This window comes from Schistocerca gregaria, chromosome 1 (assembly GCF_023897955.1).
Source record: "Schistocerca gregaria isolate iqSchGreg1 chromosome 1, iqSchGreg1.2, whole genome shotgun sequence".
NCBI classification, from domain to species: Eukaryota; Metazoa; Arthropoda; class Insecta; order Orthoptera; family Acrididae; genus Schistocerca; species Schistocerca gregaria.
Genome location: NC_064920.1, coordinates 408,540,398 through 408,557,680, shown reverse-complemented (window position 1 = coordinate 408,557,680; position 17,283 = coordinate 408,540,398). Strand labels below are relative to the sequence as shown.

Sequence of the window (17,283 nt, the reverse complement as noted above, 5' to 3'; positions counted from 1 at the left end):
GCTTTTTCAGGGATAAATTAGTACACTAATATAACATACATGTGAATCAAATTTTGAAGACTTATCCTGTAAATAACAGACATAATCTTCAAATGAAGATTTATTTCCTTTCGACATTCTCAGTACAACAGTGCTGAGAATTGTTTTTTTGCCATCTACCACTATAATCATTGCTAACAATGTGTTATTTACAGCAGTAAATGGTTAAGAAAGGTAAGAAATTAGAATAAATTATTCAAATAGGTTTTGCTCTATTTTCAGAGGTGATATCTAAAATCTTTGCACAGTTCCGTGGCATTCTGTGTGGCTGAAATGACACTCATATATTTCAGGAAATGATGAATTAATAAGTATGTTGTGAAGCAAAGAAAAATCGATACACAGGTTTTAATCTTGGATGATTTGAAACATAACTCTATGAACTGAGTACTCAACGCAAATGCTTTAACTGACTCCTGTTGTCAAAGCCAGCATGTCTGACTGCTATGTGGAGGATCCAGGTTTGATTTCTGGTACTGAGGGACTTTCCCATGGCAGGAGGACTGGAATGAGGTGCACTCAGCCTTGTGATGCACATAGAGGAGCTACTTGAGTGAGAAGTAACAGCTCCAAGATCTACAAAGCCGACGACAATTGTGAGAGAAATACACAGCTCCGGCCCTTCAGTATCGCATCTGCATGACACCTCAAGGCAGAGGATGTTTTGGCATTTGGTGGTTTGTGATTGAGCCATAGGAACCAGAGTACAGACCTGATTTTACTTTTAACATTTTTAATCACATTAATACTTTACCGTCAAGAATGACATTTTATTCTGTTCTCATGGCTCATTCTTGATGTTTAACAATTTTTTTTGGTGCTGTTAATGAATATTATACTTTCTTTGACACTGATAACCAGTCAGTCTGATGATAGCTGAAAAACAAATAACAAAAATAAATTACTTCTGTAGGACATACACAGTATTGTGCTTTTCATTTATAGTTATGAAGATATTCTACCAAGAAGTGATGGAAGAATCAGTTTACATGATGGAAATACCATTTAAAAGATTGTGAATTTATCATATAGAGTCTCTTTGGGACTGAGGTGCATATATCAGTATTTTCTGATGTAGTGAAGCTGGCTGTTTACCTCATTTCGATTGAAACTTGCATATATTATGTTTGTTCAGTGGCATTAACAAGGAAAACTAGGAAAGGGAGTGAATGGAAGAAAGCTGAACAAAGCTTGCTGACCAGTGAATGATGCTGGTTCTGCAATAAATATTTACGTGGTTGATTTTGTTACAAACCTTGTGATAACTGCTGTTTTACAACAGTCGAGAAATACTTTATAGGCATTTGAATGATTAGGGAAGAATGACTCCAACTTTGTTTTTATCACTATGAGTCAACAATTTTTATTCTTTAAGCACTGTATAGTAAAGTTGTAAATGTGATACTATTTACTCTGTTAATCCACGGACATGAGATTTACAACTACTATAATATTGAAGAAACATCTATTTCTCATTCAATTCTTTAACTATATCTTCAAATGAACCTTCTTTCAAAATGAAGAAAAGCAAATGCTAATGCCACAATGTCCAAATGGTATTGGGCTGTTAAATAACAGGATTCATGTAATTGACCCTCTTGATGAAGGTATAGATAAAAACTGCAAATAAGCTTTTCATATGAAATAAGTTTCCCACTTTTTTAATATTAATAACTATTAATTAAATTGAATGTGTATTTCCCTGACTCTGTGTTTGACATATTTTAAACTGTTCTCTTGTGGGTCTCTTATTCCCAGAATTTTATTGTCACTCACAAATGAACTTGATGTAAATTTACTCCCTTTGCACCAAATTCATTGAAAAATTAACAATGAAGATTCATTGGTTTGCTCTCCTCTTGCAGTAGCATACAGTTTTGTTTTTGTATGTTTGACAGGTCAGCACTGCAGACACTGCACCGTGTTAGCTCGAAGGCACGTGAGCATAACCATTTTTTAGGTGGTCTCACACATGATTGGGTTGCTTACTATGAACAACGTGTCGAATCGGATCGCTCGTGCCTCAACGAGTGGCATGCCATGGATAACCTTGAGTCAAGACGTCCCCCATCACCCGACTCAGTGCGCACTAAGTGAGTTAGCATTAAAGAATTTGATTAGTTTGCTACAAGTATCCTAGTTAATCTTTACAATCTAAAACAGGAAAAATATTGAGGATTTTATGTAATTATTTGCTAAACTCTAAACCTTATGTGCTATCCAATGGATTGGTTTTATAAAACTTTGTTGGAATAATGAAGAGTTCTGGATGCAAAATTTCTGTTTTTACCATGGTATCTCTGTTTTACTACAGTACTAATTTAGGCAGTTTTCCTATTTATTGATAGAATGTAATGAAATTCTCGATTATGTATACCCCTGACGAAGAAGAAGAAGAAGGAGAAGAAGAAGAAGAAAATTACCAGGCAAGGTGGCACAATGGTGAGCACACTGGACTTACATTTGGGAGGATAGCGATTCGAACCCCATCTGGCCATCCTGATTTAGGTTTTCTGTGATTTCCCTAAATCACCCCAGGCAAATGCTAGGATGGTTCCTTTGAAAGGGCACGTCGTACTTGTTTCCCCATCCTTCCCTAATCTGATGGGACCGATGACCTTGCTGTTTGGTTCCCTCCCCCACAAATCAATCAACCAACAAAAAAATTGAAGCACATGGAATCTGAGGTGGGAAACAAAGTGAAACATCATGGGTTGAGAGGGTGCTCTTTAAGTGCCCATACCATGTTTCTACCTCTTTCTGCAAGGGTTCCTCTTTCCGTATCTTCCCTACCCATCATTTCTGATTCTTTCTCTCCCTGTTACTCCTATCCCACTCATGAGAAACTTCATTTCACATGCCTGTAATCAGCTTACATATCTTTTCTTCATTACTCCCTGTTTCAGCTGGACAGATCAGTATTGGGATATAGTAACTTCTGTACATTACTTTTTTGTGGGTTATCTTTGTTCCAAACCTGGCAACAGCCTTGCTGCAGTGACTACACTGGTTCTCGTCATATCACCGAAGTTAAGTGCTGTTGGGTGTGGCTGGCACTTGGATGGGTGACCATTCGGGCCGTTGTGTGCTGTTGCCATTTTTTGTGGTGCACTCAGCCTAGCGATGCCAATTGAGAAGCTACTTGACCAAATAGTAGCGGCTCCGGTCAAAGAAAACCATCATAACGACCGGGAGAGCCGTGTGCTGACCACACGCCCCTCCTATCTGCATCCTCCGCCGAGGATGGCACGGCGGTCGGATGGTCCCGATGGCCCACTTGTGGCCTGAAGACGGAGTGCTTTGTTCCAAACCCGGCTCCTTACACTTCCCAGGAATGCTACTGCCTGTCTGCCATATTCAGTAATCTCTTTCTCATTTCTTCCATTTTCCTCTGTCGCACTTATCCTATACTAGGAACTTTCCACCTTTTTCAGTTGTTCACCTCTGAGTCTTATTCCGCTAGTTTGTGTATCTTTCTTTCTAGTTGTAACCAGGATCTCACATCTGTTTACTTTACATTTCATTCCACCCTGTCTCGCAGTTTCTTTCCAAGCACTCAGTTATTCCTGAAGCTCCTCCTCCCTCTTTCCTCGGATCATAAAGTCATCCGCAGACACCATTATTTTCATCTTGTCTTTTCCAGTTTTCTTTGCCACATTAGTCATTATCTCATCCAACACTAAAATTATAGGGAGAGGTGACAAACCACTGCCCTGTTTCACATCACTTGCTTGCTGGAACAATCCATCCTTTCATTTCCCACTCAACTCAGACTTCCACAGAACATCTCATCCACTCTGCTTGTCATCTCTTTATCCAATCCCTTATTTTCTAGTGCTCCTCAAACCTTTCTTCGACAGAAGCTATCAAATGCCTTTCCTGTATCAATAAAGATCATAACAAGGTCTTCCTCAAGTTCATACTGATGCTCCTGGAGCTACCTCACTGCAAGTACGAGGTAAGCAATTGACCTCCCATGTCTGAAGCCCCATTGTTCCTCTTTCAATTTGTTTTCAACTCTTTTTAAATTCTCTTCTCCAGGGCCTTTTCTTACACCTTGGCACAGTGTAGTATCAGTGTGATTTCCCTATAGTTTCTAGGATCCTTCCTACTTTCTTTCTTGTATGTAGGGGCAGTTAGTGTTCTCTTCCAGTCTTCTTTTCATTCCACACCACTCCATAATATGACACAACTACTGTTTGGCAATCCCCCCCCCCCCCTCCCCCCCCTACTGCCCTCACCAATTCACTACTTACTCTGCCCATACATTTCTTCCTTTTATCTTGTCCAGTGCCATTTCCAATTCTTTCCATGTCAGGTACCCAATGTGGTGATCCTTCCTTATGGTGTTCAAATATGGTTGACTGAAACCTTGATGATGAGCTGCCCTCACATTCACATGCTGTCCAACACTGGACCACTATTGAATCCAAATGTACCACGAGTAGAGATACTGCATGACTCAACCAGCTGATCAAAAAGAGACACACAAGATTCTTCCTTCATACTCTGTCAGGTGTTGATAACACTGTTTCACTTGAGTATGCGACACCTCTGTGACGTTCATAGTGATCACTTGATATCTGAAGATTACGTCCTTTATGTATCCAACCAGGCATGTAACATCACTAAATGTGAATCTGACTACTGCTCTCTTGTGATAATTCTACAAGTTCATCATTTATATACATGCTCATGATTTGTGTGTGTAATACACACTATAAATACAGTTCCCCCTGAGGAATGTTATTGTGATAAGTTGTGAGAAGCCTTCTTCCCATGACTGGTTATTGGAATTGGTGCATGTTTTTTCCCCATGCAGTTTATTCATGGATAGTGAAGTATTAATTCCACAAAGAAGTTTGCCATGAAAAGATAATTTCACCATGTTGAACTACTTTGACAGGTGCTGGGAGGAATTGACATTTGACACTTGTTGCAATTTAACTGTTAATTTTTCTCAAGCAGTATTTAATTTTAGACTGAAATAAAATTGTATGTGATTGGAGTACAGTTATTCAGTTGCTATTGTTAAGTGACATAATGTCTATATGCTGATCTAAGAATTCCTCTTGTAGGCCACGGGAGCGTGAGGAGACAGAGCATGTGATCCGATCAACACTTAAGGAGATAATGATGTCAGTGGACTTAGATGAGGTTACATCTAAATACATAAGGAGTCGCCTTGAAGAAGATCTTGATATGGATCTTGGTGAATTTAAATCATTCATTGACCAAGAGATGCTCACTATCTTGGGACAGATGGATGCTGCCACAGAGATATTTGAGCATGTTTATCTTGGCTCTGAATGGAATGCTTCAAACCTTGAAGAATTACAAAGAAATGGGTAAGTAATTATTTATTCCTGACAATTGTGGAGATTTCAGAAAGTGATGAAAATCTTTGACTTGTTACTATCTTATAAATGGCTGGCTTATGCTCATTTGCTTTCATATGTATGATGCGAGAATAATTTTAAGGAGACAAAGGATGTATTTATTTATAATTGGGTTCTATTCCAGTGTGAGGCATATTTTGAATGTTACTCGAGAGATAGATAACTTCTTTCCTGGGATGTTTAACTACCAGAATATTAGGGTTTATGATGATGAGAAGACTGATCTTTTGAAACATTGGGACAATACATTTCGCTACATTACAAGTGCCAAGTAAGTAGATGAATTAACTATGATTCATAGCATTAGTGCTAGGTCATAAATTAGCCATAAGAGTGATACTTTTGTATACATCTTACTTCAATGATAACTCAACTTGAAGTGAGTTTCAGTCAAAGATTACTGCTTCTTTATCAATTAACGCATGCCTTCACTCTTCTTTTTCTGGCAGTAGTTATATCCATTGTTTTTATTTTCATTTTTCATTGCAAAGCAACTAATTTCAATTTTTTGAAGTATATGGTGGTCGAGGAACTCTATAGAAAATAATAGATGATAGATCAGTATTAAAGGAAGGTGCAGGTTGCTGCATTACTTAAGTTGTATATCTGAAACTTCGTAATAATTGTAACTGTTTTCCTTCCTCTTTTGTTTTACAGGAAAGAGGGTTCCAAGGTTTTAGTACACTGCAAAATGGGAGTCAGCCGTTCTGCTTCAGTAGTGATAGCCTATGCAATGAAAGCATACAACTGGGATTATAAAAAAGCCTTTGAATATGTTAAGCAAAAGAGAAGCTGCATAAAGCCTAACACCAGTTTTATCTCACAGCTGGAAACATACCAAGGAATGCTAGATGCAATGAAACACAGAGAGAGGTTGCAGCGTTCGAAGTCCGAGACAAATCTGGGCAATTCCCCAGCTTCTGAAATGTCAGGAGACCTTAAAGATGCCTCAGAAAACCATCAAACTACTCTCAGAACTCTCACTGTCCCTTCCTCCCTGACACTCTCATCATCAGGGCGTGAGCTGGCGAAGTGTGGTAATAGACCGAAATCGTGGTCACCAGACAATGCTGTTGCGTCATCTATGTTCGCAGCTGCCAGTAATGGTGAGTATATTTTTTACACTTAGTCCATATTCTATCACATAATTAAGAAGATACTTTATGTCTTTGTTCGTCCAAAAGGAAAATGGGAGTACATAATAGTATTTATGCAGTTGGGAGTGTGGCTTTCCCAATGAAAGATAGTGGTAAATAGTCAGATGATTGAAAGCAACTGCTGATAAATGTTGCAGAGCTATTGTGTCTTGCTACATGTTTGACATATTATATCTATATTACTTAGCCACTGAAAAATAATCACTTATTTTGTGAAACTTTTGTCTACTTCATGCTAGTAATGTGAAGTATGAGCACAGACTTTATTAGGTTAAGTGTCCGATAATGTAATGTACAGAGGGACGCATTCATTACAAAACTTTTGTTAAAACCAGGAATTGTTAGATGTGATCACAGGTGGAACAAAGACCGGCAGCTGACATTAAGTATGAATAAATGTAAAATCTAATGAAAAGGATAGTTGCTACTCACCAATAGCAGAGATGCTGATTCGCAGGAAGGCACAATAAAAAGACTTTCAGAAAGTTAGCTTTTGTCCAACAATGCCTTTGTCATAAGCAGGCAACATACACACATGCACGCAAACGCAACTCACATACACATGGCAGTTGTCTCTGGCAGCTGGAGCCAGATTGTGAGCAGCAGGAAATTATGGGAGATGCAAAAGAACTGCCAAGTATGGAGGCATACAGACAGTTAGTGTTCTCCACCATCCACGACTGCAACAGGATGAAGACTGGATTATTTTAGTATATATGTACACCATAGCCTTTCATGTGTGGCTGATAAAGTAACTATGAAGACCTGGATATGAAACGGAGATGTTCCAGTAATGAAATGATTAAAAAGTTGATAAAATAGAATCAAAATATAAAGCTGTTTCCAGTATAAATGAAGAACAAGGATGGGTTGTAATAGAACTATAGAGAACAATTTAATTTACAAGGAAATTGCCCACACAGCAGTGACATCAGTTATCTATTCTCAACAGTATGAATGCGATGTTCACTTGATCTCTGAAGGGTACCTTAAAATATATGAAATAGCTGTTCATAAATGTTTGAAAATGTTCATAAATGTTTGAAAAGTAGTTATTCTCGTACATACAAGCTCAAGTAAAAAGCAATGTTTCATACATTTTTATAGCTTTGTTTATCAAATCTTCATTATTCGTGAATTTTGATATAAACAGTAGTCCTGTGGTTATATTTTATTTTTTGTGTTTTGTTTTCTTTGGGCTTTTTTGTAGCATTCTCCATTAATTAATCGATGATCTCTTAATACAATTGACAAAAAAAGAATTCCCGTTTAGAAGAACCCTTATACAGTTCCTTTTTTTACGTCTATATTTTATTTTCCTGGAAAGTGGAGTATTATCTCCCTTCATCAGGAATTATTGCTGAATGAATTGTGACCTGTCAATTTTCTGTCTTTCTTCCTGATAATGCATTTTGTACATGGATTGATTACCAGAAAAATGATGCAATAACCAGTCCTGTGTTTTTTTCTTTCTTTTTGTTCCAGCTCCTTCATCTGTATCTCTGGAACGTTTGGATGTCTGTTGTCAGCAGGAACAAGAAACTGTGCCACAATTGGTACGTTCTCGAAGCACTACCTCTCAGCAAGCACCACATCTTCCACATGGAACTTCAGATGCAAAAAATGTTCGTATGCCATGTGTCAATGGGGAAGCATACAGTGTATCCCAAAACAAAGTGGTCTACCTTCCAACAACCGAAACTGCTGTAAAAAGACGCGTCAGTGAACTTGAAGCTCGTAGTCGAGGTATCACTGCAGGTACTGTTTCAAGTTTCTGAATTATTATCGGCAGTTATTACATTATTAAAGAAGTGTGTATGTAACCAGCATGACAACACACGCAAAGGCGCGCGCGCGCGCGCGCGCGCACCCACCCGCACACACACACACACACACACACACACACACACACACCCACCCACACACACACACACACACACACACACACACACACACACACACACACACACACTCACACTCTCTCTTGTTCCATTGTTTGTTAATAATTATCTCAAATTATAAGTTCTACAACAAACATCATTTTAGAGTGAACATGAAAAGTGTATCCTTTGTGTCTATCTTTTTCTTAAAAAGAGGATAGATTTAGCTTGATTGATGGTCTGAACACCACAGTGTTTTACTGAGGATGATTCTGCTATATTTGCGTGCCGAACAACAATGTGAAGTATTTTTCCACACCTATACGGCATTGTAATGATTTGATCAAAAGAAAATAATGAGTGCTCATTCAAAGGAAGATGGAAATAATGATATACCCTCACATAATGGCAAATAATAAAGAGGCTAGACAACCCAGATTCCCTAAGCAGAAGGATTCGTCTCGCAAGCTATATTATGCCTGAGGCTAACTCTTCTAATTTGTTTCTCCATTCATGTTCATGACTACATACACATTCACAGCTTTTGAGAAAAGAAAAGCTGGTTTGTAGACATTCATCTGTGCTCACATTGTACATTCTTAATTTCATTAATACCACTACTAAAAATACCCATTTTAAAATAAATGTAACCAAAACAATGATAGCTTGGGTCAGCCTATGCACTGCTGTTTACTATGGCACCACAGCCTTCAGGAGGAGCAGGAGGAGGAGAAGGAGATGGTAGTTAACCACATGCTTTCTTTCAAATTTCAGGATAAATTGGCTTCTGTTGAAACATTAAGAGGAGCAGAAAATTGGAGAACGAAATTTTTGCTCTTCAACATTGTGTGTGCTGATATGAGACTTATTGGCAGATTAAAACTGTGAGCTGGACCAAGACTCGAACTCAGGACCTTGCCTTTCACGGGCAAGTGCTCTAGGTGGAAGGTGGGAGACGAGGTCCTGGTGAAACTGAAGCTGTGAGGACGGGTTATGAGTCATGCTTGGGTAGCTCAGTTGTGAGCTACCCAAACACAACTCACGACCCGTCCTCATAGCTTCATTTCCGCCAGTACCTCATCTCCTACCTTCCAAACTTCACGGAAGTTCTCGTGCAAACCTTGCACAAGACTAGCACTTCTCGAAGAAAGGATATTGCAGAGACATGGCGCCAAAGCCTGGGGGATGTTTCCAGAATCAAATTTTCACTCTGCAGCGGAATGTGTGCTGACATGAAACTTCCTGGAGATTAAAACTGTGTGTGCCGGACCGAGACTCGAATTTGGGTGGCTCAGATGGTAGAGCACTTGCCTGGGAAAGACAAAGGTTCCACGTTCATGTCTCGGTCCGGCACACAGTTTCAATCTGCCAGGATCATATCAGTGCACACACAGCTGCAGAGTGAAAATTTCATTCTGGTAACATCCTCCAGACTGTGGTTAAGCCATATCTCCACAATATTCTTTTCTTCCAGAAGTGCTAGTCTTGCAAGGTTCGCAGGAGAGCTTCTGCGAAGTTTGGTAGGTAGGAGACGTGGTACTACCGGAAGTGTAGCTGTGAGGACGGGTTGTGAATTGTGCACTGATAGCTCAGTTGCTGGAGGTGCCAAGTTCGAGTCTCAGTCTGGCAGACAGTTTTGATCTGCCAGGAAGTTTCAGCAAATTGGAAATTATCCATTAGAGAAAGTGTTTTTAAATGCAGTGATCAGCCTACACCCAACAATTAAAATTTTTTGTCATTCAAGCATATCCCAGTCAGTGTTGGCTATGCATCTGAGTGCTAGTTCCACAATAATTGTGAAACTAGAGAAAATCAGTGATTAAAAAAAAAAGTGAAAACAGTGTTACTGACTTCTGGATAGATTGTCTGTAGCAGCTGAAGGGTTAATACAGAACTAAAGCAGTAGTATCAGCCATATAGGTACAGCCACCAATATAGAGTGTTCTCCAGGATGTGATTAAAGCTCTAGGAGTGGAAATTAAAGCTCTATGCCTACAGTATTTTGAGCAAGCCTTGAGGTTGTTAAAGTTGACAAATTACTAAATTTGAAGTTTCACAGATTGTGGAGTTACAGAATGGATTGTGTTTACAGTTTAAAAATGCCAGCCATAATACCGGTGCAAACCAATTCTATAGAAAGCTGGTTCGAGAACATTTTTCCCCCCACAAGTGATACACCATTTGTCCCCCCTCCCCCCATGTTGATTGAGTTGGCTGTTAAAATTGATTTTTACCTATTTTGGTGAAAAAGGTAGGCAGCGTCTATCACTAGAGTAGGTTGCTACCTGCCGTGCAACAGATTTAGGTCTAGGCATGACCCGTACTCTAAATTGAATATGTTAATATACAAGGCTTGTTCAGAAAATTGGTTCTGATGCTATCTGGCATATGGGGGAGTGGGTTGGGGAGAGTCAAGTAGATTCGGCACAACTGCGGAAAGGTTATTAAACTGTTGTCTATACCGTAAATGTAAATCAAAATGGCTGCTATCAACGAAAATCCCTCCAACACTGAATCCGTTTTATGTGAGAAAATATGTATGAAAGCTGTAGATGTTCATAGTGGACTTGGGCAGTATATGGAGGGACATAAGGAGGGACAGTGCTATAACAAAATAGTGTTGTTTCTTTTTGGAAGATCGGACAAATTTTGTAAATGTCCATAATGATGAAAGAAGTGGACAACCATCTGGTATGATGAATGAATTTGTTGCAAAGGTTAATGGCCAAATCAGAGAATATCACTGGTTCACAATTACAGAGTTATCATTTAGATTCTCTCAGGTAACATGGGGAGGGTTGTATGAATTTGTGACTGTTAAGCTTGGTCATCACAAATTTTGTGTTTTGATGGGTCCCAAAGTTTGTCTGATGTCCATGAAATGAAGAGCCTGGTAGCCACTTTAATGCTTCTGATGCAGTACGATGCAGAACAACATGAATTCCTCAACAACAGTGTGACAGAGGATGAAACATGGGTTGCATACATTAAAGTGGAGGGGGAAAAAATCAATGCATGAAAACAATTCTTTTGGGATTTTTTGTTGATTCTATGGAAAGTGGAACTACAATAAACTCTGAAATTTGCTATCAAATCATAAAGATGTGTTTGACTTTCAGGAGAGCAGTGCCTGAAGTCTTCAATGACTGCTATAGGAAAATATCTTCAAATGTTCTTGCACAAAATCCAAAGAAATTCTGATCATAGGATGAGGAATTCCACCTTTTGCCAGACACCTTTTCAGTTTCATTTTGCCCAGACATGTTTCAGCACTTTTTGTGCTATCTTCAGTGCATTATTTTATTTTGTTACTGTAAAATTGTAGCTACATATCAAATTTTAGAGAAACTTTTGCTACAAAATACTTAGAATTGTGAATGAATAATTGTTGTAGAATATTATACATCATTTGTTTACAGTACACAGTTGAGATATGTATTAACGTCCTGACACACTCTATGTTGTTTATTACATTATGTTTAAAGTTCTAGTGATAATTTAATTGGCAGACAGCAAAACATGATTTTTGCTTTTCTGTTTATTATGCATTTACGAACAGATATGAGTATACGTCACGTGTGTGTGTGTGTGTGTGTGTGTGTGTGTGTGTGTGTGTGTGTGTGTAATAAACAACATACAGTGCATGACGTCATTAATACATACCTAAACTGTGAACTGGAAACAAATAGTGTATAATATTCCACAACAATTATTCATTCACAATTGTAAATATTTTGTACCAAAAGTTTCTCTAAATGTTAATATGAAACGACAGTTTTACAGTAAGAAAATAAAGTAACCCACTGAAGGTAGCACAAAAAGTAAAACGAAACGGAATTCCTTGTCCTATTCTCATAGCAAGCACGGATATAAGAAGAACTGCAGCAACACAGGATGAAATTCTGGTCATATGTAAAGGCTGTTAGTGGCACGAAAGTTAACATCTAGTCACTCTTGGATAAGATAGGAACTGAAACTGAGGGTAGCAAAGCAAAAGTGGAAATGCTAAACTCTGTTTTCAAATGTTCCTTTACCCAAAGAAAAATTCAAGAGTGTTGTCCCAGTTTAATTTTCATACCACTGAAAAGTTAGTGAAATAGGTATGTCAGTGGTATTGAGAAACAGCTGAAATTGTAAAAACTCAACAAAGCCCCAGGACCTGATGGAATCCCTATCAGATTCTGTATTGGATTTGTGGCTGAGTTAGCCCCCTCTTTTAACTATATAGTATCATTGGTTGCTCGGGTAAAACATCTGTGCCAAGTAGTTGGAAGAAGGCACAGGTCACACCCATCTACAAGAAGAGCAGTGGAAGCGATCCACAAATTTACTCTCCAACATCCTTGAAATCGATTTGTTGTAGATCTTAGAACATATCCTCAGCTAAAACATAATGAAGTATCTCAAATAGAATGACCTCCTCCATGCCGACCAACGTGGATTCTGAAAACATTGATCATGCGAAACCAAGCTGACTTTTCTTACATGTATATTGAAAGCCTTGGATCAAAGCAGTCAGGTAGATGCAGTATTCCTCGATTTCCGAAAAGCATTTACACTCTTATTTCTACATTTGTTATCAAATGTATGACAATAAGGGTATCAAGTGAAATAAATTTGTAACTGGATTGAGGATCTTGTTTGTTGGGAAGATGCAGTAAGTTATTGTGGATGGACAGTCATTGAGAGATGTGAACATAACTTGTGGGCTTGCCCCAGGAAGTGTGTTGGGACCCTTCCAGTTCATGTTGTGTATTAATGACCTTGCAGACCATATTAAAAGTGTCCTCAGATTTTCTACAGATGATGCAATTATTTGTAATGAAGTACTGTATGAAAGAAGTTACATGAATATTCAGTCAGATCGTGATAAAATTTCAAAGTGGTGTAAAGATTGGCAAGTTTCATTAACTATTCAGAAATTTACAATTGTGCACTTCACAAAATGAAAAAAATGAACTTGTGACTACAACATCAGTGAATCGCAGCTGAAATCAGCATTCTCTGTTTATCGAGCTTAGCTCGGCTGGAAGTGAAAGTCGTGTTACAAGACATAAAAAAACATTTACTTTCTTCAAGATACTAACTGAAAACACAATTGTCTGAGCAGCAAAGTCTCTCTTTTTTGTCATATGGACTGTCATCTTGCTAATAACATGAAAACACTTTGGGGAAAACCTTATTAAGGAAGTATTGTGTGTATGGAAAGCTGTTGTGAAGGAGGTCAGGGAATTAATCCTAAGAAATCTGTCTGTGCAAGTGCTAAAGATGTGGACTTATTTCATCATACACTTTTTTGTTTTATTGGAATGATACATAATTACAATTTTGATGTGGTTGGGGACCTAACAACAGTTAGTTTCATAAGCTATTGAAGTGTATAGTTACTGCACTTTTTTCTTTTTTATTCCAGAAATGGAGTAAGGAAAAATCACACTTCTTTTAGCTTCCAAAACAAACTGTTCTTATATCTACAACCATATCAAAATTGTAAATATTTGCAAAGTACTCGCAGTGTAGTAAATCAATGAAATGAACTGTGTGTGTTAAAATAAATTCACATTTTTAGTAATTACATAGATGGGTTTGAAATATGTCAAGCAACTGTATATTGACTGTGGACACCAGTGACTCTCCAAATGAAGAGATGTTATTTAGTTATGTTGGTTAGTATATAATTTCCATAGTTATAGGTTTTGCTTCTGGCTTTTAATAGTGATCCTTGCCTATTGTAAACAATGTTCTAGAAAATGGTGACTGTAAGTCTTAGTGACTATCCTATTGGAGTGATTTATATTTTTTCTATTGATGTTTGGTGAGTCATATGTTGGTTTTATGACTTCCAGATTAACAGGTGTGTTTGTTTTTAATAGCAGACTGTGCCATATTTAGACTGAGCGAGGTGGCGCAGTGGTTAGCACACTGGACTCGCATTCGGGAGGACGACGGTTCAATCCCGTCTCCAGCCATCCTGATTTAGGTTTTCCGTGATTTCCCTAAATCGTTTCAGGCAAATGCCAGGACGGTTCCTTTGAAAAGGCACGGCCGATTTCCTTCCCAATCCTTCCCTAACCCGAGCTTGCACTCCGTCTCTAATGACCTCGTTGTCGATGAGACGTTAAACACTAACAACCACCACCACCACCACCACCACCACCTGTGCCATATTTTTAACACGTATTTAAATTACCTAGTTTTCTCACCATTGCTGTCTAGATCCTCTTTCTTTTAATCAAGTACCAACTTTCCTGCCAGAGCTTGCACGTCTTGGTACCAGGACCTTCACTGAGGATTCGCTTTGTCACTCCATACCTTCAGCTTTTGTTTCATTGCAATGATTTTGAGAAATTTAGTTTGTGTGTTTACCAAAAAACATGTAACTGATATGAACAGTATCAGATAGTATGTATTTGCAGTAGACAGTACTACATAATTGAAACATAACAGTAAGTCCTTCACAATTCCCATCTAAATATTGCCATAAAAATGTACTTGTACATAACTATATTCTACAACATGTACAGACCCCGTAAATATGTACGTGCTTCATGACGTACTTCTGTTTTTACATCTTTGTAGACTAACTGCATTTGAGTTTTTACAATTGTATCTTCAGGCTTATAATAGCCCCCTTCCTTCCCACCTCCAAATAGTCTTTCTTAGTTGTTAGCTACTGCTCAGTACATATTTTCCATTTCATTTCCTTCATACTGACACATGTTGTACACTTTCTCAGTAATTTTATTTGTTCCATTTCTCTACCTCCATACATTCCGTAGCTTTTCCTTTACTGTGAATGTAATATAATAATTCTATGTGTTCTCAGAATGCTGTGTGCTGATTCTCCTGACAGCTGTCCTTAAGTATGTGTTTTCTTGCCTTACTCACATCACATCATTCATTCATTCATTCAGGGGGTGTAGCATTTCACATAAGGAGACATTGTATCTTGGAGAAACTGTATTTATCCACTGTCAGGACCAAAATGCAAGTTTTGGTGATGTCTGGTATTGGTTTGTTAGTAAACCATCTTCAAGTTCATTTTCAAGCATATAAAGTAAAATAGCTTCATAATTTTCATTAAAACACATATAAGTATTGTAAAGCATTAAAATGCACATACCAGATTATTGTTCATAAAGCATATTGCTGGTGTGTTATGTCAAATTATCTGGACATTGTTAATATAGCTTACTTAGGGCAGCAAATGCATACAGCTTCATGAAATTGTGAAAATATCACAGTGCCTTCAATGCAACCATAAGACTCATTATCTTTGACACCCTAAATAGGCTATGTTAACCATATGACTACAGTTTGTGGGAAGCACCAGCTACAGACAGTGGGTGGAGGGACTTAGTTATTCTGTGGCTGATCAGCTGAGTTGTATTTCTGCTATTATTCTTTGCTGTAATGTCATTGACAGTTCTCTTTTTATCCATTGTTAAGTGGCAATTTTTAATGTAATAATCAAGAAAATCAATAGTTATTACTCACTATGCTGGGGAGTTTCTGTATCTGTAGACTACACCATGAGTAGTTCTTATAAGTTTGGTATATCATACCAAACAAAATGCTCTATGTATAGGCACATTATTGTTTATTGTTCATACTAGAAGGAATAATCTGGTACATGTACCTCTAATATATGTTATTTCTATCTGAGTTTTAATGGGGATTATAATGCTATTTGATTGTTTTATTTTTCTGCATAGATCTGAAAATGGTTTGCTAAAAAACTGAAACTGATAATTACCAAAAACTTGCATTGTAATCTTATTGATAATAAATGCTATTTTGAAACTTCATACAAGATTACAACTGAAGCTCTTAGGGCAGGGTGTGTATTGTGCCTGGATAGCTATTTTGGTAAGAGGGCTGCCCATGAAAGGTGAGATTCCAGGAAGATTTAGGGCCTTTTTTTTTTATTCTCAGCTTGGAAAAGTTACTCTTTGGGGCGATATAAGATTTTCAGTTGTGGTTATCTCTACGTAATGATAATGCATACATTTAGTGAAAGGCCTTTTTTCTGTCAAGAATTTAATTTTGTAACTGTTGTGATATTCACCTGTACTGTATGTTTACTTTTACTGTTGATATTTGATTTTAATTTTGTGGTGTTATGTAACTCTGTTACAGGTGTATCTACTAGTGAGGTAACATCCCATCTACAAGAACAACCAACAGCTCCAGGATCAACACCAATGCCATCAGCTACAGGTCTTCCAGTGCCTCAGCAACAAGTTAACACAGTTCCAGGAGGACACATTTTACCTCCCAGTTTACCTGCTGCTACACCATCTGTGATGGCACCATCACCTCCACAGAGTCCACAACCAGCAATGTCACCACCAAGTCCACCGTCAACTCCTACTGCCACATCACCAACACCTCACTCAGAAACAGAAACCATTGTTCAAACAAAACTTGCACCGAGGATGCTTAAGGCAGTTTTAGTAAAGAAAGAAATCTGGGATCCAGGAGAGACGCGTGATTCTCCTACTGCTTGTACTGCTGCATGGCCCACCACTTACGCTGCTGCAGCGGACGATGCAGGAACAACGTTTGTCTCAGAGCTGCGTCTCTCAGATCAACTGGCTAATGGTGATGCAATTCAGAAGGGAGTTGGCCGCAGAGACCCGTTTTCAGCTCAACTGGATCGTGTTTTTGATAGAGAGGAGCGCCGACCATATGATCAACGAGAGTGTCCCTCGAGGCAGAGTTCTTGGAGTTCCTATGATAGTGCAGTTGTCCTTGGATACCAGGTTTGTGTCTCTATAATATTAATTGTATATGGAGCAGTAGAAA

At 38.2% G+C, this 17,283-nt stretch overlaps 1 protein-coding gene across 6 annotated transcripts in view; it reads left to right on the top strand.

The window, feature by feature from the left end:
- The window catches only part of LOC126349520 (protein phosphatase Slingshot), a 572,249-nt gene that overhangs the window by 550,521 nt on the left and 4,445 nt on the right, over nucleotides 1-17,283 (top strand). For all 6 annotated transcript variants that reach the window (XM_050002438.1, XM_050002440.1, XM_050002439.1 and 3 more), the window contains 6 exons: nucleotides 1,938-2,132; nucleotides 5,118-5,387; nucleotides 5,563-5,709; nucleotides 6,096-6,544; nucleotides 8,081-8,353; nucleotides 16,615-17,240. In XM_050002438.1, coding sequence (XP_049858395.1) covers nucleotides 1,938-2,132; nucleotides 5,118-5,387; nucleotides 5,563-5,709; nucleotides 6,096-6,544; nucleotides 8,081-8,353; nucleotides 16,615-17,240 — 1,960 coding nt within the window. The remainder of the gene's footprint in view (nucleotides 1-1,937; nucleotides 2,133-5,117; nucleotides 5,388-5,562; nucleotides 5,710-6,095; nucleotides 6,545-8,080; nucleotides 8,354-16,614; nucleotides 17,241-17,283) is intronic.